At 35.1% G+C, this 25,837-nt stretch overlaps 2 protein-coding genes across 3 annotated transcripts in view; one reads left to right on the top strand and one right to left on the bottom strand.

The window, feature by feature from the left end:
- The window catches only part of NCAPG (non-SMC condensin I complex subunit G), a gene marked incomplete at its 5' end in the record, with an annotated part of 28,149 nt that extends 5,996 nt beyond the window's left edge, over nucleotides 1–22,153 (top strand). Inside the window, 14 exons of the mRNA XM_084233323.1 lie at nucleotides 1,778–1,918; nucleotides 2,444–2,567; nucleotides 3,607–3,693; nucleotides 4,662–4,841; nucleotides 7,114–7,224; nucleotides 9,958–10,077; nucleotides 14,811–15,035; nucleotides 15,925–16,106; nucleotides 16,372–16,546; nucleotides 18,391–18,552; nucleotides 18,821–18,959; nucleotides 19,356–19,442; nucleotides 20,956–21,025; nucleotides 21,947–22,153. Of these exons, the coding sequence (XP_084089449.1) occupies nucleotides 1,778–1,918; nucleotides 2,444–2,567; nucleotides 3,607–3,693; nucleotides 4,662–4,841; nucleotides 7,114–7,224; nucleotides 9,958–10,077; nucleotides 14,811–15,035; nucleotides 15,925–16,106; nucleotides 16,372–16,546; nucleotides 18,391–18,552; nucleotides 18,821–18,959; nucleotides 19,356–19,442; nucleotides 20,956–21,025; nucleotides 21,947–22,070 (1,927 nt within the window). The 3' untranslated portion in view covers nucleotides 22,071–22,153. The remainder of the gene's footprint in view (nucleotides 1–1,777; nucleotides 1,919–2,443; nucleotides 2,568–3,606; nucleotides 3,694–4,661; nucleotides 4,842–7,113; nucleotides 7,225–9,957; nucleotides 10,078–14,810; nucleotides 15,036–15,924; nucleotides 16,107–16,371; nucleotides 16,547–18,390; nucleotides 18,553–18,820; nucleotides 18,960–19,355; nucleotides 19,443–20,955; nucleotides 21,026–21,946) is intronic.
- Nucleotides 22,154–24,305: 2,152 nt separating this feature from the next.
- Nucleotides 24,306–25,837, bottom strand: part of LCORL (ligand dependent nuclear receptor corepressor like) — a gene marked incomplete at its 3' end in the record, with an annotated part of 127,254 nt that continues 125,722 nt past the window's right edge. The window contains exon 7 of one of the 2 annotated variants that reach the window (XM_084234115.1): nucleotides 24,306–24,513. In XM_084234115.1, coding sequence (XP_084090241.1) covers nucleotides 24,306–24,513 — 208 coding nt within the window. The remainder of the gene's footprint in view (nucleotides 24,514–25,837) is intronic. The other variant, XM_084234116.1, reaches the window with a different exon arrangement.

Here is a 25,837-nt window from a genome sequence, read left to right as displayed (position 1 = left end):
CTCAAAATCATGCTTGATTGGAAATAAGTTAAGATTTTTTGGCGGGGGTGGGCTAGGATAACTAGGTATACATTTTGAATCTTTCTGAAGACTGTCCTGTGCTGGTCAGTAAAGTGAAACAGCAAAGTTAGTATGCTTAGGGACATTTTCTTAAAAAACTGCTAATATGGGATTATGAACATTTCTCTGTAAAGTTGATAATGATGATGTGTTACTCTTTGAAATGGATTGGCAAACTTTTTCTAAATGCCAGATAATAAATATCTTAGTCTGTGGACATGTTGTGTCTATCACAGTGACTCAACTCTGCTGCGGTATAAAAGCAGCCAAAGACCATATGTGATAAGTGAGTGTGACTTTTCTGATAAAACTTCTCTCAACTTTTGTGAATGCTAAAATATGAATTTCATATAATGTTCACATGACATGTAAATCTAGTCATCATAATTATTTCAGGTTTTAATAGAATATTCATATCAATGCTGTGTGGACCATGTTGGAATGTTTTAAACAGGAATGCGTTTGATGTAATGCCTAATAGTAGGCATTATTTATTTATAAATTTATTAATAAATGCTTGTAAGATAATATGAGGAAATGTTATATACTTAAATAACATAAAGGAGGACCTTTTTAAGAACTGCTTCATGGATTAAATTCTTAGCTTCTAAAAAATGAACATGTGAATAACTTGGGACCTTTGACTCGTAAGAGGTCAGGGGGTCCTATATTTCCTTTGTCAGTAAATCTGCAAGTTTTAAAATAAGTAACTTAAATCACATTTTTTATATAAAGAAAAACTTTGAAGATTGTGTTACAACTGTCACTGAAAGAATACTTAAGAAATAGGATTTTTTTTGAAGCAGCACCACTAGATAGGATTAATTTATTTAGATACAGAAACAAAATTAAATGCGAAATTGTTTCTTGATAACCTCAGAAATATATTTGCAGACACTTTGTAGCAGGAGGAGTCAATGACACAGAACTCAAATATGAACAATTTCCTGTCAACGGAGGTAATCACATGAAGAGAGAAATAAGGGATAGTTAATGAGGCTTCTCAAATTTAAGTAAGAAAAAGGGACACCAATACAAAAAGAGCTGAGTGGTTTCTTCATTATGAATATCTTAAATAATGTTTTAATATTATTTAGGCAAGGGTTGTAGAAGGTCTTATTTTGGGTAGTGACAGTAAACTGAAAGGGTAGTTGAAGGTGTTCCTTTCCTTTTACCTATGTTAAAATAAGAATAATATAGACATTAGTAGGGACCTTAAGCAAGTATTATACAAATTCATGAAGCTATCTATATTCTGCGTTTGTCATTGTATTAATGGGTTACTTGTGAAATTACTATTATTATAATATCATTATTTCAAACAAAAGAACAATTATGAGGGAAGACCAGCTCTTTATGAATAATTGGGTTTATAGAAAAAGGGTTCAGCACTTTATCATTGAGAATAGTTGTGACGCTGAAGTAATTTCTGATCAATTTGAGAAGTATACTGGCATACCTTTGGAAAATTTCCTATTAGGAAATTTGAATCTTTGATGAAAGCACATTTTTCAAATTCTTTTGATTTAAGCCAGTAAGTTTGTTTGTGAAGGGTTCATTACAATAGCATGGAATTAACTCCATAGACCAAATTAATATAACAATGTATAACCATATTTGTACTAATATGAACTGAAAAAAGACCCCTTTCTAACCTCAGGGGTAACTGTTTGATATTTCCTAATAGATTGCAGTTTCTTAATTCTGCTTGTTTTAGTTATATTCAGAGCATTCCAGTTGTTACTGAGGAACAAAGAGGTGATTTTTCCTGCATTGAAAATTTGATGACCAAAGAGTTCATAGGTCAACAATTGATTCTAATTATTAAGTCTTTGGATACCAATGAAGAAGGCGGAAGGTATGTCTGATTGTTAACCTTTGTTCTAATTTGCTCATCTAAGTTACGTATTGAAATATAGTTATTATATGATTAAATGTATTTCACCTAGCTCTCTAAAGTGCTATAAAATTTTCTCTGTTATATCTATGTAAATACATATAGATAAATGGCATTTATGAGTTTCTAATTCATTTTTTCATAAACCAATAAAATTACCGGTTTTTGCTTAAAAATCTCGTAGAATTACTACAACTGCAGTTTATTCACTCTCAAAGATTTGGTTCACTTCTGGTATTATGGTATTTCATCATGTTGATTTATGAAAAATTGCAGATTCTCTATAAGCATTTTTTTTTTTTTTTTTTGGCAGAACATGAATTTTTGACCCAAAGTATATACATACAGAATTTTTTTTGTGGTGATAAATATAGACAACAGAACTGAAACAAATGTAATTGTCTGAAGAGTGGTTGAAATGTTAGAGGTAAAAAGTTCTTTTTACTGTGGTGACATTTATATTAAAGTTGTTCTTTTTTAATACAGAAAACGACTGCTGGCCATTTTGCAGGAGATTCTTACTATACCCACAACCCCAATATCTCTAGTTTCTTTTCTTGTTGAGAGACTCCTGCACATCATTACAGATGATAATAAGAGAACACAAATTGTAAGTAATTTTCCTCATTGTTGATCAAGATTAGTGATTTGGTTAATTATATGGAGGGTAATCTTATTTTCTCCTTTATGCTTTTTGTTTTTATTGCCTCTTAGTTTTGTTTCTTCATTACATTTTTAAACTTTAAACCAAAGCTCTCTTACACACACACATTTTAAAAAAAAATCTTTCTCTGAGCATAATTATCCTTATATTGAATCAATTTGATACTGAATCAATTTGAAATGGGATAGGTTAGGAAAGAGGAACTGGCTGAAGTTGTAAGTATCTGGGTTCAGTCACCTTTGACACTTTCTGTCATTTTTAACTTTGGACATATTTAAGTTAGCCTTAAGTTATTTGGCAATATATAAAATGAGAACAGCAATGAAGCCTTTCATTGTTTAAAGAAATAATGTTCATAAAGTACTTAGTAAATACAAAAATAAAATGTTATGTATTATACTGTTACTATTTCCACGTGTTATTTTCTCTGGGGTTATCAAAAAAGACTTGCATCATTGCTTTTTGGAAATTCTTATAATCTCAGAATTGCAGATTAATTTACTTTTGTCCCCCCAATCTCATCTTATATACTAATTCCTTCTACAACACTCAGCTGGTAGTTTTCTACATCTTTTTACCTTCATTTGGGATACAGCCTCTTCATTATTGATCCAACTCCAATGTTCCAGTGGCTCCAAATGGAAAGTCTAGAGTTATGCTGTAATTATTTACACATTGTATTTCCAAAGAAAGAATAAAATAGTATTCTATTTGATATATTTGACTATCGTGCTGAACAAGGGAGGGAAGTTTAGGGTTTTAGGCATAGTATTTTAGTTTTATGACCCTTAGTTAGACACTATATTCACCTTTTTCCTGTTTTTCAAACACTATGTGAGAGATAATTTATCTATAATGTGTACGTGTGTAACTAACTTCCCATAATTTTAGATTGCGAAACCTTCTTGGAATTTTATGTAGCAGCTTGGTGTCATTTTCTGATATAGGATATATGTTAAAGAATGTACTTTGAATAACTTATCAGGTTACAGAAATTATCTCAGAGATTCGGGCACCCATTGTTACTGTTGATGTTAATGATCCAGCTGATACAAGAAAGAAAGAACTCAAGGTAAATTTCTTCCAAATTAAAGAAATGCTTGAGTATAATGTGTTGTGCAGTCTTTTATATCTTCCTGCTGTACATTTTCAAAATTGTCCTTAGACTCAAATTGATTAAATATTAAATTATAAGAGTATCTAATATGTTACCAGATTGTGTCAGTCTGTAAGATTTGCTGGTTTCCATTATAGGGAACTACAAGTTTTTGTGTTTTTTTATATATTTATTTTTTGTTGGTATTTTGAGAACTACTAGTTTGTATAGGCACACCCCAGTGCAGTTTCCGTTCCAGACTAGTGCAATAAGCAAATACTGCAATGCAATGAATCACATGAATTACTTTGTTTCCCAATGCATGTAAAAGTCATGTTTCCCTTATTCTTTGGTCTACTAAGTGTGCAAGAGAGCATTATGTCTAAAGTAACCAGCCCCGTATATACTTTAATTTTAATGCATTTTATTGCTAAAAAATGCTAATCATCATCAGAGCCTTCATAATCTTTTTGCCAAAACCCACAATTTTTTAGAATTATATCTTATTTTATGCTAGTTTTGGCTTGATTCTGTTTACCTTTTATGTTATTGAGCTTTAAAATAATACTCTTTAGTTTACTACTGATTTTTATATTATTAGTTTTTGCTTGATTTTTTTTTTTTTTATAGAGGCATGTTTTATTTATTTATTTGTTTGTTTCTTTGTTTCTTTGTTTATACATGCACTGGGTACAGTCAGAAGCACGGGAGGGTGAGAGAATTCACCAGAGCCAGAGTGGGGAGCAGAGCAGGCAGAAGGACGGAAGTACACTGCTGAGGGGAGCCGCGCCATGTGGGACCCTCCTCTGGTGGCTGGGGAGCAGCCGGGGATCGAACCGGCACCGCAGAGGTCGCCGGCAGCTTCGCAACCCAGCGCTCAACCGCTGCGCCACCGGGGAGGCCCCAGTTTTTGCTTGATTTTTACTCAATTTATTTTTCCATAGATGGCTGAAATAAAAGTTAAACTTATTGAAACAAAACAAGCTTTGGAAAATTGTATTACCTTACAAGATTTTATTCAAGCTTCCAAATTAAAAGAAGAAATAAAAGCTTTAGAAGATGCCAAAATATGCTTGTTGAAAGAGACAGAGCAACTTGAAATTAAGGAAGTCCACACAGAGAAGGTATAGATTACTTTTTCATACTAAATTTCAGCTGTTATTAATCATCTTAAATCTTGTTTTCTTTCTTAACTCAGAAAGCTGCCAGAATATATTCACTTTGGAGGGATGTATAATACACCATGAATTAATATGAAAAAAAATTCTTTTTCTCCTATTCCTTTCTATTTTGGACTTTGAAAGGCCTTAATTAACTTTAATTATTGTAGCTAGAACTTTATTTCCTCCTTTGTTATTCTTTTTTTTTATTAAAATCTTTTTTTTTTTAAAGATTTATTTATTTATTTATACAAGCACTGGGTACAGTCAGAAGCCTGGGAGGGTGAGAGAATCCACCAGAGCCAGAGCGGGGAACAGAGCAGGCAGAAGGACCGAAGTACACTGCTGTGAGGGAAGCAGCGGGCGGCAGGGGAGGTCTGCGAGCCATGTGGGACCCTCCTCAGGTGGCGGTGGCTGGTGGCCGGGGAGCAGCCAGGGAGCAGCTGGGGATCAAACCGGCACTGCAGAGGCTGCAGGCAGCTTCACAACCCAGCGCTCAATCGCTGCGCCACCGGGGAGGCCCCCCTCCTTTGTTATTCTAATTCCTGGAATCTTAAAGTCTTTCTTACTTGCCAAGGAAACTTGCCTTCCAGTGGTTTCTTTTTTTTGGGGGGAAGGGGTTTTCTGGATGGTGTCTCCTATGGTTTAGAAAAGTAGACTGCATCACTTTTCAGCCTTTTGGCTAAGATCAAGTGTAGAAAAGGAGACTGCACCTGTCTATCCTTGTTTGCCTAATTTGTGAAAGACTCATACCTTTCTGTTAGGAAAAGAATTTTCATGGTAACCATATTAACTTATACATATCTTTCAAAACTTAGCTACTCTTTTGTATTTAGAAAAAGTGAAGTAGCTTTGTTATTTTATATGAACTAATAAACTTTCATATCTAGCATCATTTTAAGTTGTTTCAGTAGTTTCTTTTTTGATTTTAGCCTGTATTTGATAGATTTATTTTAACTAAGATAGAATAGTATCAATTTCTATAATGTTTAATTCAGTAGGTCTTTTAGGATCTTGCCTTTTGTATACATCATTATTTTACCTTTGAAGTGATAATTAGTATTTTCATAAAGAAAATGCTGGGTAGGAAAGAGTTTGCTATACAGAAGCATTTCATGGCTTTTGTCCTTGAGCTCTCTAGCCATGCATACCCCCACTCCCAACACCTCTCCTTCCCAGTGAGTCTCCCTGAATTTTACTTTCATAGCTAGTCATTTATGTCTTTTGTTTGGCAAAGTTTGTGCCTCATTATAGGCTCTTAAATTTAAAGAGCAAATTTAAACTGAAAAGATAAACTAAAAGAATGATATAAATTGCATGTCTGAATTAGGGAAGTATTTACACAGGTGGCATGTTTCAATTACTATCTCTTTACCTTGATCTGCTTTCACCATTTGTGTGTTCATTTGCCCTATTTAAGGGTTATTGCTACTATAGAATAGCACAGTAAATGCTACGACCAGGAATGTATAGGGATGTTATGGAAATGCATTTAACCCAGGCAGAATGCTATTGGCATCACCAGAGGAAAAAATTGTTTAACTTGAGATTTGAATATATTGGAATTAGTAATAGAAGGATGAGACAAGAAGGTCTTTATTTATTTATTTATTTATTTGTTTATTTATTTATTTAGTTATCTATTTATTTATTTATTTATGCAAGCACTGGGTACAGTCAGAAGCACAGGAGGGTGAGAGGATTCACCAGAGCCAGAGCGGGGAACAGAACAGGCAGACTGACTGACGAAATACGCTGCTGAGGGTGGAGTAGCAGGTGCTGCAGGAGAGGTCTGCACACCATGTGGGACCCTCGCCGGAGGCTGGGGATCGAGCTGGCGTTGTAGAGGCTACGGCCAACTTCATAGCCCAGCGCCCAACCACTGCGCCACCGGGAGGCCCAAGAAGGTCTTTTGGTTTGGAAGACTGGGTAGATGACAGTGGTATTTATGGAGGTAGCACAGGAAGAGGAAAGATTTGGGTAATGATGAGTCAGTTTCCTTTTGGAGGTTTTAAGTTTGAGGAAAGTATAAGAGGAAATACTTTGTAGTAGTAAACCTTAGAAAATAGGTAGGCTAGCTCTTAGACAGAAAATGGAGTTGTATGACTGGATAAGATTGCCCAGGAAGTAGGTGTAGAGTGACAGTATACCTTAGCGAAAGCCCTAAGAATGCAAACACTCAAGAGAAGGGCAGAATACACTCTTACTAATGCCTGATTATTCTGTTTCATTTTAGGATGATGCTGAAACACTGCAGAAGTGTCTTATTTTGTGCTATGAACTCTTGAAGCAGATGTCCACCTCAACAGGCCTAGGTGCAACCATGAATGGCATCATTGAATCTTTGGTATGTTGGTGACCTTTGGGCTTTATTTTAACCCTCTCCTTATTCATTTTGTGAGCTGTGTGTTCCTTGGGGTTCAAAAGAATGAAAAGATAACTACTTGAACACTGATAAATACAAATGAAAAAGAAATAGAAATATAGTGACTACTTCATAATCTTCTCATGAAGATGAAATTAAAATAATACATGTAAAGGATCTGGCTTATAAGTTGTTCTGTTCTTTATTTATTTATTTTAAGATTTATTTATTTATGCATACAAGAGCTCAGGTACAGGCCAGAGTTGTGGCGGGCGAGTCAGGAGAAGTCTGCTGTGCCATATGGGCTGCTCCCTGGCTGGGGATCGAACTCGTTCTGCAGTGGCTGCAGACAGCTTCATAGGTTGCACCTTAATCCCTTGCACCACTAGGAAGGCCCCTGTTACTATTCTTTTAAAAGGTTTGAAAATACTGAGCTGGAAAGAGATGTGTGATATCTTCATTCTTTGAATAGTAAAAGGAAAAACAAATGAATCAGGAACACATAAGTACTGGAATCTTGTGCACACTCTCTTATAGAAAGACTATGAGGAAGCTATATTGTGAGTCCTGTGGAAAAAATGTGATCATTGCTATATATTTAAAGGTATTTTTAATAAGGTAATCCTTCATACGTAATCCCCATTGTACTGACCACAATTATTGCAAGACTCTAAAACAACATTATTAGACATACGATGCAAACGATGTGCATCTTTGGGTTTCCTGGTGGCTACGTTTAAAAAAAAAAAAGCTTTTCACAAAGATGGAGTCAAAGGTAAAGAGGGCAGTCCCTGCCCCCCCAAATTGGAGCCAAAGCAAAAGCACTGATGCCAAGAGAGCAGTACTCAGAGCGCACAGCCGTGAGAGCCGCACATGACCCACCTCTTGGAGGCCCAAGACATTATGGCTCTGAAAGCAAACCAAACGCCTTGGGAAGAATGCTCCCAGGAGAAACAAGCTTGCCCACTGTGTTCCTCATAACCAACAAGTTAACCTTAAAGAGGATAGAAGACAACACATTTGTGTTCACATTTGTGCTACACATTTGTGTAGCACCAAGTCGAACAAGCTATGCAGAAGCTCTGGCATCATTGTGGCCACGGCCATCCTGATGGAGGAAGAAGACAGTGTTCGACTGGCTCCTGACATCCTGCTTTGGATGTGCTAAAAAATTGGGATGAACTGGCTAATTTAAATAGAATTTTTTTCACCATATAGAGGCAAAAGAAACATGTGAAGTTAATTTTAATGTTTAAACCTGATATACTCCAAATATTATCATTTTCATCATTTACTCAGTATTCAGACTATTGAGACATTTTACTTTTTCTTTCCCTCAAATTGTATTGATTGCCAATTATTTACATAACTGTATTTACGTAACTATAATTTACGGGCACCTTGATATGTGCCCGTACTTCACTCACCCTCTACCCGTGCTCTGGTGCGAATAATACCTTACCACCTCCCCTCCTCGCCCCCCTCTTTTTAAACAGCTGAGTAGTATTCCATGAGTGTGTAGCCCATAATTTCTTTATCCAGTAGTCTGTCCATAGCCTGTAGGTTGGTTCCATGGTTGTGTAGTTGTGAATAGTTCTGCTGTGGACATAGAAATACATAAATCTTTTCATATTAAATGATTTTACCTTTGGGTGACTACCTAGAAGTGTTACTGCTGGATCTTATATATTTCCACTTTTGAGGAGCAGGGGAAATCTGTCCTATTTTCCATAGATGCTGTACCAAGTGATACTCTTACCAACAGTGGATGTTTCTTTTCCTTCTCTATCCTTGCCAGCATTTGTTTTCAGTCTTTTCTGCTATAGGCTGTTCTCACAGGGGTGAGGGGATCCTTTGTGGTTCTGATTTGCATTTCCCTTCCAATAAGTGACGTTGAACTTTTTTCTTGTGTCTGTCAGCCATCTGAAAGTGTTCTTTGGGAAAGTGCCCATTTTTTGGATTGGGTTGTTTGGATTTTTTTTCTCTTGTTGAGTTGTATGAGTTCTTTATATGTTTTGGAAATGAACTCCTTGTCAGATCTGTGATGTGCAAATATTTTCTCCCAGTCCACACATTAGCTTTTGTGGTGATTTCTTTAGCAGTACAAGAACTTTTAGTTTGATGTTGTCCCGAACAACAGAATGTAAATTATCTCAATTTTTTTATATTAATTACATGTTTACAGTGACATTTTGGTTTTAGTGGGTAAAGTAAAATATAGTAAAATGAGTTCCACTTGTTTTCATTTTATCTGATTACTAGAAAATTTAAAATGATAAATGTGACTTGCAATATCTATATTGGACAGTACTGAATGGGAGGTATCAAAGTCAGGTCAATTGAATAAGTGAAGAGCAAGGGGTAGTTTGGTGTGAGTAATACTGCAAAAGTCTACACGATGAGGGATATCATTATGTTGATGGAGTCTGACCATTGTCCTGTGAATGTTTAGAATCCATTGAGTGAGTTTTAGCCGGTGGAGATAAGTGTCACATGATCAGACCATATTTCATTCTGGCTATTTTTTTTTTTTTTTTTTTTAGCAACTTAGTAGTAGTTTTTTGTATTTATTGGTAATTGACTTTTTTTGAATTAATAGACAGTGTGGAAATAAATCTACAAAGTCATGTAGACATCATTTTGACAATGCTTTTAATATATACTTGTAAATTTTTTTGCCTGCTGAAAGTTCTTTTAATTTCTAATTCACTTCAGATTCTTCCTGGAATAATAAATGTTCATCCTGCAGTAAGAAATCTGGCTGTTTTATGCTTAGGATGCTGTGGATTACAGAATCGGGATTTTGCAAGTAAACACTTTGTATTACTATTGCAGGTAAGATTTTTCTTAAAATTGTAATTGTACTTCTTGATATAAATGCATATCTGCAGTCATACTTCTACTAGTGCTCCAGACTTAATCTACTCCCATGCTTATTGATGATGATGGTGATGATGATGGATAACTTTTAGGGACTTTTTATCCTTTGATTTTATATAATCTTCATTATTTTTAAATAAGATAGGCCATGAGAAAAGTAAAATGAAATTTTCTGTCCTAATGAAGATTATGTTTTAGAAGAAGAAGCACACAATGAAAAATAATACATAGTATATCAGATGGGGAAAAAAAAATTAAAGTAGTGAAGTGAAATAGGGAGAAAGAAGCTGTTTGCTCCAGAAAGGTCTCACTAATAAGATGAAGTTTGGGTCAATACTAGAGGAAAGTGGGAGAATAAATCATACAGGTGTCTGGGTAATGTGTTTCCAGGGGAAGGGGAAGAGGTAGGAGGTAGGAGGTCTTGTTTCACGTCTTCAGGGAGCAGGAAAGATAGTTAGGACAGACTAAGCAGAGAATGGTGGGAGAGAGGATTTGCAGGCTACAAGATATCCATTTCTTCTAGGAATATATAGACTGTAAAATTGTCAGCCTTCACAATAAATGAGATGGGAAGAATTGGAAGATTTTGAGTATAGGATTGATCTGACTGGCATAGTATTGGTGTAGACCAGGGATTGGCAAACCTCTCTGTAAAGTGCCATTGAGTAAATATTTTAGATTATGCAGACCCTATGGTCTTTCTCAATTACAAATCTATAACATATGAAAAAAAGTCATAGACAATACATAAATGAAAAGGCGTGGCTGCAGTTCAATAAAACTTTACTTATGGACACTGAAACTTATTTCATGTAATTTTCACATGTAGTATTACTTTTTAAAGGCCATTTAAAAATGTACAATTGTTCTTAACTGGAGACTTTACTGAAAAGGGAGCAGACTGGATTTGGCCCATGAGCTTAAGTTTGTAGACCACTAGTGTTGAGGGGTACAAATGTAGAAGCGGGGATACTTATGAAAAAGATATGGCAGCAATCCAGTTTGAAGATGATAAATGTCTATGGAATTTGTTGTGACAGGTGAGGCAAGAAATTGAAGATAACTAGGAATATTGGCCAGAATAACTGGAAGGATAAAATTTTCTTTTCCTGTGATGGAGAATATGGAGGAAAATGTTTTTTGTTTTTGTTTGTTTGTTTTTTAAGATTTATTTATTTGTACAAGCCCTGGGTACAGTCAGAAGCGCAGGAGGGTGAGAGAATTCACCAGAGCCAGAGTGGGGCGCAGAACAGGCAGACTGACAAAATACACTGCTGAGGGGAGCAGCCGGTGCAGCAGGAGAGTTCTGCATGTGGGACCCTCGCCGGTGGCCGGGGATCGAACCGGCACTGCCGAGGCTGCGGGCAGCTTCGCAGCCCAGTGCTCAACGGCTGTGCCACCGGGGAGACCCTAGAGGAAAATGTTTTATGGCAGGTAGATTAGTTCATTTCTGTGGCTAGTAAGTTTGAAGTTTGAGATCCCAATAAGCATATTGAATAGGCATTTGTGTGTGAGTTTGCAGTTTGGAAAGAGATTCAGGCTGGGAAGATGAATCTGGAAACCTTAAAGATTCTTTTACAGTATTCAATGCCTAGAGACCTAATGTTACTTGGGAAATGAGTGTGGATTGAGACATCTCAACTCAACTCTAGTTCCCAGAGACTCATAGAACAATTTAGAAGTAGAAGAGATGAAGAGGTACCAGTAAAGACTAAGGTGAAAAAGACAGTAGGGGACAGTGTGATCATCTAGAAGGCAAGTGAAGATAATATTTTAAAGAGGACAAATAACTTAGCTGTCCAGTACAGGTGGTAGGTTGATAAGGATTCATAATTGGTCGTTTTTGACTAGCAAGGAAGTGTTATTAATTTTCCTGAGAGTAGTTTATTTGAAGGGCAAAGCTTATTGGAGTGAATTGAAGAGAGAATTTTGGTAGGGGAATTGGAGACAGGCAGTGTAGACCTACTTTGCAAATTTTTGTTGTTGTTGTTGTTAGGAGTAACAGAAATGGGGTAGTAGCAAGTGACAAGGTAAAACGAGTTTTTTGGTTTTGTTGAAATTTTTTTAAGATAGAAAAAAATGGCACCATGTTTGTGTACTCGGGAGAATGACTGACTTGAAAGGAAAAACTGGAGAGGGCAGTTGCTGGAATGGCATTGAGTAGGCAAAATGGGGGAGAGTCTAGTTACCAGAGGAGTGCATTTGACTTTAATTCCCTTGGACATTTGGACATTTTGGGCCTAGCTTAACTTGTAAAATATACCTCCTTCCACCTTCCCATGAGAAAAGACTGTGATTCATGGAGCATCTTATATTGCCAGTTATAATGGGATAAAAAAAAAACTACAAGGAATTTTAATGTGAATCACTTGCCAACAGGTAAATTAAAATAGCAGAGGAGTACTTTGAGTGCTCAACTTGAAAATAACATATGACAACATGCATCATTATTTTCATTAGAAAGATTATTTTAAAAGACTGAACTCAATTCAAATTTAATTTCCCCCCCAAGATAAAATTCTTATCTTGAACACTCCTTTGATGAAGCATATGACATTGCCAAGAAAAAGAAAGCATACAATTAGGGAGAACATGAGGATGTCATGTGTTCTGGAAATGGTCAGAATGCTTGTGGTTTTTATCAAAAGAATAAAATTAAAACCATATTTGTGTCAAATGATAATCCTCAGGAATTTTAGGGTTTTGTTTTAATTTTTCTCTTTTGGAGGACTTGGCATCTAATCAATTAATTTAATGTGCTGTGATGAAATTCCTGATACTGCTTTGTTAATATTTATCATCCCATGCTGTTACTATTAAAGAAAAATTTCTATTTGTTAAATCCTTTTGGAAACTTGGAATGTCAGTATTATCTTTAAAATGTGTAAAGTTTTTCTCAAATGAACTGGAAGAAAAATCTTGGTACTTTGTCCAGATGAATCATTTATAGTGCATACATATGTATATATGATTTTTCTCTAAGATGTAGAATGAATCCCCATGTATTATAGCAAGTCATTACTTTTTACATCAGCAGGTATTGACAGTGGGGATTCTGCTGGTAATTTTGAAGTCTTGTTTGCTATTATGAGGTTTATTATTGGCTTTTGAAAATCCTACATTTTCAAAGAGGTTTTGCTTAGATATTAGAACAGTTCTCTAGTTTACTGACATTCTAGAACATAGGCCTTGAAGTGCTAGGATAAGCCCTGACTCTGGTGAATTCTCTCACCCTCCCGCGCTTCTGACTGTACCCAGTGCATGTATAAACAAAACAAACAAACAAACTAAATAAAAAAAAAAAAAAGCCTCTATTAAAAAAAAAAAAGCCTTTACCTTTTTTCTTTTTTTTTTTAATTAAAAATGTGAGTAATTTCACATTCAAATACAATAAAATTGTTTGTGAAGTTTTTCGTGTATTTAGATGCATAACTTTGTAATTTTCTGGGGTGGAATTTTAAGCTTTGCTATAGGATCTAATAGGTTCATGAATAAAAGAAGCTGACCACTGGATAGATTCTGTTATTTATGTTTAGAAAGTTATTTTTAGGGCTATCATTTGAAAATTTTAGATTAAAGGAAAACAGCTATCTTTGGGGTAAAAAAAATCAGTTCTTTTTCATTAAGTTTTAGTAATAAAAGTGATTTAAGAAATGTTTACACACTTATTAGAAATACAGTAGAGGGAAAATGATTTCATTTTAAAATCATTGTTAAATCAATATCCAGTACTGAGAACTTACTGCTAGCAGGTAAGGGACTGAGAAGGATAAGGAAAACTTAATGCTACTGAGAAATTAGCATGTTTAGAATTTGGAGGATGGACTTATTAGTACATTCTTATAAACTTTTAGGTTAGGTGGATTTGCCCATTTTGCCATAAGAAAATAATGTAATAGATATGTTTTGAAAGTTCCTTCAAAGTTTTATAAATTTTAGCCATCTTTCTTGATTAGCTAATTTGACTAACTTGTTGGTGATTTTCATTCATTTTAAAGGCAAGCTATATGGCTGTATGTAGTATCAATGACCAAAACTTAAGTGCATTTATGAAGATAGTAAGTTTTTTCAAGATAGAAATATTGAGCTCTTTTTGTTTTTTTAAATGATTTTGAAAATTTAACATGTAGGAATTCAACTTTCTTTACTCAAACCAGATTTATACAAACTGCTGGGCTTTATAAAGTTGTCTAATTCATTGAAAATTAAATTCACTGTTAATAAAATCTGAGAGTTCATTGAGCTAATAAGAGAAAATCTTACCTTTAATGAAACTTGCCAATCTAGAAGAGTGTTGATGTTCTAATGTATGGTTTTCATCAGCTAAAATGTAATGTTTATGTCCTAATAGATGACTCAAAACAATTTCAGTATAATTGAACAGAGTTCTTAAAAAATAAAATCACAGTTGAACATGTTCATTCTTTCTTAAATACAAGAATAATACAATTTAGTTCACTATAGTTCCAGGAATTTTTTTGACTGTGCAGATGGTCTTATTAAGAGGATATGCAACTAAATGCTGTGGTACAAATGAAAAGATGGAAATTACAGTTCTACTTCTGAAAAAACGGATTCTGTTGACTATTGAAATTAGATAAGAAAATAAGATACATGTTAATTTTATGCAACACAAACAATGACTAGTTTACTGAATTTACTTTTTGGTGGGGAATGTTCAAATTTAGGTTTTGCAAATTGATGACGTGACAATAAAAGTAAGTGCTTTAAAGGCGATCTTTGACCAACTGATGACATTTGGGATTGAACCATTTAAAACTAGAAAAGTCAAAACCCTTCAAAGTGAAGGTGAAGAGGTAAACACCGAAGAGCAAGAGTCAAAAGAAACTGAAGAAGAGACTGCTACAGCCAAGAATGTTCTGAAACTTCTTTCTGATTTCTTAGATAGCGAGGTAAGAAACAATATTCTTATGTACTGTCATTTCAGCGTGCCTGTTTGTGCTCCTTAGGTTTTTTAGTGCTGAGGTTTAAACTTGCCCAGCATTTTCAAAATTTGCCTTTTGAATGTGATGCTTAAATCCCAAGTTTCACTTCTGGCATAATAAAGAAAAACAAGGGTCCAACTACATTGTGTTCGTAAGGGCCTCTTGTAGAACCAAAGACACAGATAAGCTGAAAGTGAAAGGATGAAATAAAAGGTAATTCTCTGCAAATAGTGACCAAAAAAGATTTGGTTGTTTATCCTATTATCAAATAATTTTTAAATTTCGAGTTATTGCATCATCCCGTGGTGATGTGCCCAAGGCTGTGGGCTCGCTAACGTGGCGTGGGTAGGGAGTGGTTGGACGTAGAATCTGTTTGACAGTAAAAAGTGAATAGATTTTGGCCTGGTTTGTTTTTTCATAATATGCTACATTAATCTCTTTCTGACTAAATTAGATTCTATAACTTTGTCTTTATTTTTGTCATCACCACTCGAAACTCTCTTCATTTTTCTGAGCTATAGATAAGTCTTTTACATGCTTTAAAGAATTGCAGTCCTGTCCCAATCGAAGTTCCCAGCATTTTACTTCAGATAAACTATTATTGCCAGTTTTTCTATGCAGAAATTAAAAAAAAAATGAATTTTAAGGGAATTGGAGTTTTCATAGCAATGCTAATAAATTTGTCACTCTGCTTTGACGTAAAGGTGAGAAACAATCTTCTCATTTACCTTTAACAAATTCATAAATAACGTGTGATTGTTGGATAGTTTTTATAGAGAAATATTGTAGGACAGGCTGCAATGTTAGACTTTAAAAAGAAATACAAACTTGTTCTCATGCAAGTCGTGTTTATTAGGTGTCTGAACTCAGGACGGGGGCTGCAGAAGGCCTGGCCAAGCTCATGTTCTCTGGACTTCTGGCCAGCAGCAGGATTCTTTCTCGTCTGATCCTGTTGTGGTACAATCCTGTAACCGAAGACGATGTTCGACTTCGACATTGCCTGGGCGTGTTCTTCCCCATGTTTGCTTATGCCAGCAGGTATCTAGTCACATCAGCCAAATGAGATTTGGCTTGAAATTACAACCAGGCACCAGTGAACTATAGTTATGATATTTTGTTGCTACCTTTTTTTCTTCATTGGTAAGTGGTGAGATGAAAAGAATTTTCTTAGATTTTTATCAACATGAATCACTTGGCTCTTTCCCAGACGAAAATTTACTATGTCTTGATTGGGTGAATGTTTAATTTTTTTTTCAATCATGTTTTTTCTTTGCTATCATACTTTGAAATCTTTTCTCCACAGAACGAATCAGGAATGCTTTGAAGAAGCCTTTCTCCCAACTCTGCAAACACTGGCCAATGCTCCTGCATCTTCCCCTTTAGCTGAAATAGATATCACTAATGTTGCTGAGTTACTTGTAGACTTAACAAGACCAAGTGGATTAAATCCTCAGGCCAAGAATTCCCATGATTACCAGGTGGGTGAGTATGTTGGCCTGTGCATGGTGAGGATGATGCTTAGCATGCCGGCCACTGTTGTTCTAGCAGAATAATCACTCTCAAAGATTTTTTTAAATAAAAGCTACATTTTTGATCTTGAGATTTCTGGTCTCTATGGTGGTGCTTAACACAAAGTAAAAACAAAAGCTATTTTGGGAAATGTGGAGATAATCGTAAAAATATAAGTAATCAATGCTAACATTTTTGCTGCTAGAAAGAAGTTAGCAAAAATTCATCCCCCTCGTTCCCACCACCCTATGGACTGGCTAATCATTCTGAATAATGTCCTGTGTTATGTGGGACTCACTGAGTTTTCAACTGTTGGCTTACCTGCTATGTTCCTGATTCATGGAAGGAGAATTCAAAGAGTGAAAATAGCCTCAAGCTGATCTTTGTTTTTAATTATAAGAAGATAATTGCAAACTGTCCCACAAATTAACCTTAAGCTGGATTTTTAATTCTTTAATATCATTTCATCATGCCTGTCACTATATTGAACAATAATGTACTATTAATGATTTCTAATGTCTGATTCAGTTGAAAGTTCTGCCCTTCTCTAAACTGATATTTAGTGACTGCACACTCCATTCAGGTAACTATGTTATATGCGAGTAAAGGCAAAGTCTAGGAAGGGCTAGTCTACAGTCACGGAGTGCTTTAGGATTGTAGAAGAGAGCAAGGTTCTTATGGTAGAAGCCACAAGAATAGCATTCCTAGTTTCAAAACTCCGTAAAATTAAATTTATGCCTTGTTGGGATTTAAGGAGTGGTTTGGTGGAAAGTCTTTTTCTTTTAATTCATGTGATTAAGTGTAGCTGGTTGTAAAGTCATGTTGGGGAATTATGGAAAGATGGTTCTAAGTCCTGAGTTGGGACTGTTTGGGCAGAATATAAGGGTAGGGAATTTGGGGTCAGCCTTATTGACACTCCCTAGGTAGAGTGTGTAATGAAAGGGTTAATGGGATGAAAGTTACTTATTAGGAAGATTACTTTAGTGGGCAGATGAGGTGAATTGTTAAGAGAAAGATAATATCAATAGAAAAAGCAGTTAAAAACCTTCATGATTAGCAGATAAAGCTTGTAGAAAGAAAATAATGGAAGATAGCAGTAGAAAGAATAGTAGAAATTGACATAGGAAAGTAATTATGGATAGAAAAACCTAGAAGAAAATGCTTTGAGAGGCAAGGAAACTAGAGGAGTACATGGTAATGCTAAGTTCCTAAGTCTGGGTGACTGAAGGTGCTGTTGACATTTAATTGGCAAGGATTCTCACCGTTAACATCTTGCAGGAGTGAGGGAACTAGACTGGAACATAGGACGAAATGCAGCTGTCTGGCGCTGTTGTGGCCTAGCTGACCCCACAGGAAGCTTCAGAATTGAAATAGTTTTGAGTTGTCTAGAATTGAGGCAAGACTGGGCCATTGTACCTGTGCATCTACCAGTCATTGGATGTGGACAACCCTCAGGGAAGAGGTGTGACTTTAGGCAGGACCAGCTGTCTTCAGCCTGGATCAGTTCTATAGACCTGGGAACTTTAACCTCCAGAAACACTGAGCAGCTGGATGAACGACAGCTGGAGGATGAATGAATGCTTCATTAGTAGAGGGGCAGGTCTGGGGCCCTGTGCCACAGTGTCCACGACAGAGTAGTTAAGGGGAGCTCACTTGGGGAAGGAATATGTGAAGTTTGGTTTTAGACATTTTGCATTGGATTATGGCAGGGTAGAGATGTTTGCAACATTTGTATCCAGATGTGAACTCTCTTGTAATCATATCCTTTTCAATTTATGATTTTTTCTTGTTTTTTTTTTTTTTTTTTTTTAAGGCCTTAACAGTTCATGACAATTTGGCTATAAAAATTTGCAATGAGATCTTAACATGTCCATGTTCTCCAGAAATTCGGGTGTATACAAAAGCCTTGAATTCTTTAGAACTCAGTGGCAGTATTACTAATGATCTTCTGGTTCTATTAAATGAGATTCTGGAGGTAAGGAAATTCCTAATTACTCTTATAATCCTAATTACTCTTATAATTCCTAATTACTCTTATAATTACTCTTATAATCCAAGTAGAATTTAATTATTTGTATTAAATTATATCCTAGTATATTGTGATTTCACTTATTTGAATATTTCCATCATTCAATTTAACAGCTTTTTATATTGTTTTTTTTTTAACAACCTATCACTGTATAGATTTTTTAAACATTAGAAAATGCTACATTTTAATAAAATGTTAATGTTTTCTCTTACAGCAAGTAAAAGACAGGACATGTCTGAGAGCGGTAGAGAAAATCAAGATTCAGTTAGAAAAAGGAAGTAAAGAATGTGGTGACCAAACTGTAGCCGGACAGGATGCCACTACAAATATGACCGTTTCTCAGAAAGAAGACGGTAACACATACTATCTGAGTATTTCTAAGATTCTGTCCTTTTCTTTATGAAGACATTTTTTTTCTCCTCTTACATGTGGGTAGATATCAGAAAAAAAAAAAGTTCTAACTAATCCTCTTGGGAAAGCATACTATGTATGATAAGTGTTTACTTTTCTAGTTCTTTGGTGTGTTGTTTTTTTTTTCCTACCATATGACTTTGTATACCAAACTCTTAGGAATTCTGCTTGTTTTCCAAATATTCACACCTTTTGGAACACCAACTCATGGTAACTTTTCAGTAGCTGCTAATAAGACTGGTTATCGTTTCTGTTTTATGAGAAATTGACTTGGAAAGATCATTCAGTATTTTTTATGAGGCTATTTTTTATTTACATTGCATTACTTCCTTTAATAGAAAAGAATAAAGAAGCATATATGACTCCTCTCAGGAATATAAAAACAACCCAAGCATCAAAATCCACTCAGCAAAAGACTAACAGAGGTAATGTATGGATTGACAAGCTTTACAATAAAGCTTTCATTTTTATCTTTCCAGCGAAATAATTACTTTGTAAATTTCCGTATCTTTGTTTCCTTAGGAATAAAGCATTTTAAATGTTTTAGGTATCCTTAATGTTCTTCACTCTTTCAGCTGAAACTAGATTTTGCTTTATTTGTAAAAGATAATATCAATATTAGTGTTCCTTCAAGTGCTTTTGTTTGAAAGTAAATGATTCAAATTAACATTGCAAAGGACTGTTTGGGTTCATGTTTGTTATCAAATGACCAATGAATTTATATTAGTTTGTATTTGATCCTTTATATTATTAAGCACTTTTGTTGCTTTTATTTTTGTGGGCTTTTGTTTTCTTTTTCCATCTTATTTCATATTTTCCCAAAATAATGCATTTCCCAAGGGATATCCAACAATAGGGGATTTGTTGGAGTAAAGTATTGACTGTTAGGGGATCACTTATGTACAAAATTTGAAATTCAAGATCTTTTTATTGTTTTATTGTTTTCTTATTACAAAAGCAATGCATGCTTATTACAGAAGAATCAGAAAATACATTCAAGCAAACTAATATAAAGAACACTAAAAATCCCACCCATGAGCCAACCATTATTTTAATCCTTGAAAAATATTTTTTGAGGCCCTTTCCTATGCGGATTTAATTTTCTAAATGGCATCTGGCCTAATAATGTTTTGTATCCGATCAATTATTTAAACATAAGTTGCTGGATATTGTTCCAAATTAGTCCCATATTGTTGGATGTTTTCTTGGGGGAAACTCCATGAGAAGTTTAAAATCAAATAAGTGTTTTGGAAAAAATAAAAGTTTCACATGAATAAGTAGGTTATACAATTTTTCAACCAAATGGTTAGACTGAACAATATTTATTCATAGTGCTTTTCGTCACAAAATAGACCATGAGAGCCACTTTTTTTTTAAATAGCTCAAATTTCATTTTATTTTTTATCACAAATGAGTAGCATCACTGGCTAAATTTTGTCTTGCAAATTTTTAGTAGGCAGGTAGAATTTTTACAATCCCCAGCATATAAACTCTCAATTTTGCTACTGAAATATGGTTTGGGACACATATTTGAGTTGGTCATGTGTATTTTTGAAAATTTTACAGGAAGCCAGTGATTGAAATTGTTTCATTAGGACCTGTGTATGAACTTTCTAAAACGTTAATTTTCATTAGAGTCTCCATACACCTTGTGAAATAATAGAGGTTTTCTCTTTTTTTTCCATATGCTTCTTTCCCCCAAGTGCATTTAGAATTTGCCTCCTTATAACCTAATTTCCATATTTTCCCTTGTTATTGGAATTTGCCACAGAAATTAATTTTAATCTTGTTTGGATTCCTTTTGTTTGTGATCTTGATAAAGGGTATCAAGGCGGCTGGGAACTAGGAGAAAAAGAGGATTTGGGCAGCTCAGAGACTAGATTAAAAGCAACAAGTAGTTGATTATACATTTTGGTAATTGTACTTACTATCTTTAAGGGCGGAGAAAGGTGACAGCTTCAGCTAGGAAGAACAGGAGACATCAGACTACTGAGGCTGACTCTGAAAGGTATGCCATGCACGTCTAGAAGAGAGCACTAGTTTCATTTTTTTTAAAATGTCTAGAAGTAGAAAATGTACTTCTATTGTAAAAGAGAGAAACTAAACATTTAACAAGGTAGTGAAAACTATGAACAGCTATGCCTTAGATATTTAAAATCCATTATTAGGAGCATTTGACTTCCTATGGCTTGTGTGCTTTCCTGTTGGTTGGCCCTTAATACCAGATCGTATATTCTTTTATTTCCATGTATTAATCCAATGATGTGGCATGCATGTGTGACTTCTGATCGTGAATTAGCAAAACCTTGAAATTTAGGTTTGGGTTCTCTACATTTACAATGATAGAATAATTTTGCCTATAATTTAGATATATTAATGATCGTGTTTTTCATTTCTGCCAATTACGCCACTTGTTGGAAACTGAAAGTTTATAGTTACTTTGGTTAAATTATAAGGTATGTTTTCTTAGTATACTACTTTACGTCATGTTTTCACTAAATTTAAATTATCTTTTGGGGAAACTTGCTGTTTACATTATTTTAGGAATTTATTGTCTGGGACTGCGAACTCATCTCTTTTTCACTTCGAGTTTCCCCAAAACCTCCATCGGCCTGTTGCTATGGTTTGGGTTTAATTACAAGCTTCACTGTAAATGTTTCTTTAAAAAAAAAAAAAAAAATCCCCCCCTGTATAATACCTAGTTCCTTAGGCATAAAAAATAAATAAAATTAGCTAGGTTTTCCATAGTTCACTCTGCTGGAGAGCCAGTCAGTGTTTTTTGGTTTTGTTTGAGATTTTAGTTTTAAGCTTAGTTAACGGTATCATAATTATACAGTGATAGAATGACAGAAACAAAAATGTTTTATTTATAAATAAAATGTGGTTTTAAAGCTTGTATTAAATTGGTGTATTTTCAACATCTATTTAGTGATCATGATGTTCCAGAGCCAGAATCGGAAATGAAGATGAGGTTACCAAGACGAGCCAAAACAGCAGCACTGGAAAAAAGTAAACTTAACCTTGCCCAGTTTCTCAATGAAGATATAAGTTAGGAGAAGAGATGGAGGTGGAGTCCTTTTTAAAATAGCCTTTAAAATTGTGTTTGGTTCATTGCTTTAATAAAGTTACCCTTGTGTCAAAATCAGGAGAAAAGTCTGATATCTGGTGGGACTTTCTGCTGTGCGGGTCCCTATTATTTTGGCTGTATTGAAGCATCAGGACACCATCTTCATCAATGGCAGATTTAATCAGAATCTGAGGTGGGTACAGGAACCTGCTTTTTTAAACAGCTTCCCAAGTGACGTTTATGAATATTCATATTTAATGGCATTATGAACAACTTTTAAGTCCAGCTAGTAGCTTGCATGGACAGCTTTTTTAAGTCTAGCTAGTAGCTTATGACTTGTGGTAGATTCAACATAGATAAAAGCACCTCAGACCAGACCTCACTTAACTATTTTAAGGGTAAAAGAAGTGCCACAAACTGGCCAGAAAGGAGCTTATCACTTCCAGGGAAGAGGACTAGCATAATGAACCTAAGTACCAGCATCCAGGTTCAACAGTTACAATTTTGATAATCACCAGCATGAGTAATTTCTCTTCCTAAAATATCTGCATATGATAACCCAAGTTTATTTATGTTTGTCATGATGTTTCCTGGGTTAAGGCTTTGTTTTTGGCATATCATTAATAAGGATAATAAATACTAGCGGGAAAAGAATGTGACAGGAAGTTGTCTTTACTAACTTATGAGCACTATTCACTGTCAATTTCATTTGTCTTCTGAAACTGGCACTTTGTCTGGCTCTTGAAACAGACTATGAAATCGTCCTCTTTCCTTACAACACCCAACAAAACACCTTTTATCCTTCTGATTACCTTTTTTTCCTCTTTAGTATTCAGAAGAGAAATGTCCTCACATTGGATCTATTTTACTAATTGTGCTTTTTAGGTTTATTTACCAGAGACTGTATATTTAAGGTGATGTCCTAAAATGGAGCTAAAGTAAGACTGTTGTGCTTTTTAGAACCAAATTGCTATATTACATACATATATGTGGTTTACAAAACTCAGAAATATAAAAGGAGTCTGAATGTTACGAAGAAAGCTTATTAAGCAAAAGGAAAAGGCAGATATGGTGTAATATAAAACCATGAGAAATAGATGATTGTTTTTCATTTTGTTGGCTCTGTGTCTTTTCCTGTGCTTCAAATTCTGTATGTAAGTTTTCTTGTGTAATATCCCTGTCATTAAAAAAAAAAATTGGGGGAGGGGTAGAGAGAAATAATTTAAAAGTACACACAATGTGCTATAAGTTAGTCTCTAGAAACTCCAATCCCATTGAGCCCACAGCCAGGCTGCCCGCAGGAAGGAGCCATGTTCGCGCACACGGACCCCGTACCAGGGCTTCCTGTGGCATGGGAAACATTTAAGCACCAAACCTTTAGTATTACTACTGAAGTTTTACACACAATCACAGAAGCCATTGCTGAAGTTATACTTTGCACTATTAAAGGCAAGGAATATTCTGTTTTTAAAAGACATCCCTTTACACTTCAATATAAATGGCCAAAGTACAATAAAGCCAATAGCTGTAAATCCATTTACATTACTTCATTCAAACTGGTAACTTACAGAAACCAAACAGTATTCTTGTCTGTAAGAGGCACAGATTTGCTAGGGAGTAAACATGCAATTGTGCCATTGCTCTTATAATCCAGACTTTATAGGCTTAAAAGTACAGAAAAAGAGAACTGAGCAGCTCAAATTCTCCTATGAATGGAACATGCTTCTTGATAAACTATGATCAATTTTTCTATACATATATAACTTTGAAAGATACTTCCAAGAGATACCTTTGCCTTTTGCTAATTTGCATCGAGGTAGTTGGTATCCACCTGTTGTACAACTGTTCATGGGTCAGGTCATCATCACAAATCTTTACAATATTAACCTAAATCACTAATGCATTATATATTAAAACTTTGTGCACAGAAATAAATTTCGGGACAATAGTGTATTTAAACTTAAGGAATAAAAAATTCACAAAATACCATTAAAAAGAGAAACATCAAAATCCATTTGTACTGCAAAATTCCACAATGATCTGGTGTAAAACATGTAAAAAAAACATACAAAGAATCTAATTAAAATGATTAATGCTAATGATTTAATATAAAGACAAGTCACAGGACTAGAAATATTTCAAGATCAATTGATAAATGCTCATTATTCAGCAGAAAGAATATTGATGTACAAAATAAGGATAGTGCAAGAAGAGCTGCAATCTATTTCTCTTCACTTTTGAGATTTTGGTCATGAACTGGACAGCTCGCTAGAGCTGCTGCTGTCAGATTCCATTCAATGGGACGATTAAGGCACATCTTAATGGGACTCAAAGGACAACTTGCTGTGTTCCCATCAGACAAATTCAGTTTCTCATCAGTTTTCATTTGGAGCATGCTGGAAAAGAAATCATAAAGCATTTTAGTTTTACTTTCAAAGAAATTACCAACCTGGTAAAAGAAAAATACAAGTTTTATTGTTTTGGGCCTCTAAACATTGGAGTAGACAGAGCACTTCTCATTCTGAAAGCACAAGAGTTGTTTAGCTCCCACCTCCTTACTGAAAATAGTAACGTGCAAGAGCGTGGTGCCTGACATGTCTCTCATACCATGGGACAAAACCCACTGCTTATACGGATTTCAACAGTATATCAGAAACATTAACCGGGCAAGCCTGGCATGAGTCATTCCTTTTTAACTCGTCCTTTAACCTCTCAGGAGACAAGAAGGAGTTAACTACTTGAATGCTGTCATGTCCTAGGCACATTCCCATGGATGCTCTCAGTTAAATTTCATAGCTAAGCAAGGTTGATACACTTACAAAGTCTCCATTAAGTGTAAGTATGGCTGAGGTACAGTAACCCAACTGAAACTGGAATACAGCCCTTGCTCATTCACTTCAGCTTGCCTGCTAGCTCTGATGAGGCTAACAATCACTAGGAATAGAAAAATAGTTCTGGTTTGGTGGGAAGTCTCAAGTTGTCCAGACTATGTGGTGGCCAGCTCTTCAGACACCTGAGGAGTCCACAGGATACTCTGCCTGTTTCAAAGAATTTTACATTGATGGAAAAGTTGGCCTACTTGGATTTATATTAGGTTGGCCTGATTTCTAGTCAACATTATTTCCTAATGCATACCCTCTGTTGGGCAGACTGGAGTCTATTTCACAATCTCATGGAACACAATCCCACCTGCTCCCACCTAAGAAACTTGCCCCTGCATTCTTGAAAGCCTGGCGCAAATCCTATGACATCTCTGAATGTAATCTTTGTACTCAGTAAAACTTAACTGCACTTGTAAATTATTCGGGGTTCTCCACTACTGTTTCATGTCTGATAGCCTTTTACAGCATGAAGCATGTTAACATTCTTTACAGAGATAAGCAAAGTCCTGAATACACAGCTGCTCAAAAGTTTCATAAACATTTGTAAAAATCACATACAATGAAATATCTGACACAGAACGCTACTCTAGCGTTTTTTGATTCACAGAAATCTGATAGTCCTGAGGGGCCACTCCATACTGCACATGGAATCCCGAGCCTCAGCTAATATTTATAATTCACATCCTCAGATGGAAATCCTTATGTTATTAAAACCATTAAATAGCTTGCTATACATTTACTCATTTGACACTTAACTGACTAGTTAATACATCATTCTCAAGCTCTTTCCAACTACAGTCACTAATTCTCATTAATAAAGAGGAAACAACTGTCTAGAACTTAAGTGATTTGTCAGAGTTGCTACATAGCA

The sequence above is a fragment of the Talpa europaea genome, assembly GCF_964194135.1.
Source record: "Talpa europaea genome assembly, chromosome: 5".
In the NCBI taxonomy this organism is placed as follows: domain Eukaryota; kingdom Metazoa; phylum Chordata; class Mammalia; order Eulipotyphla; family Talpidae; genus Talpa; species Talpa europaea.
The sequence above is the reverse complement of the archived record's forward strand: the minus strand, read 5'-3'. Positions and strand labels throughout refer to the sequence as shown.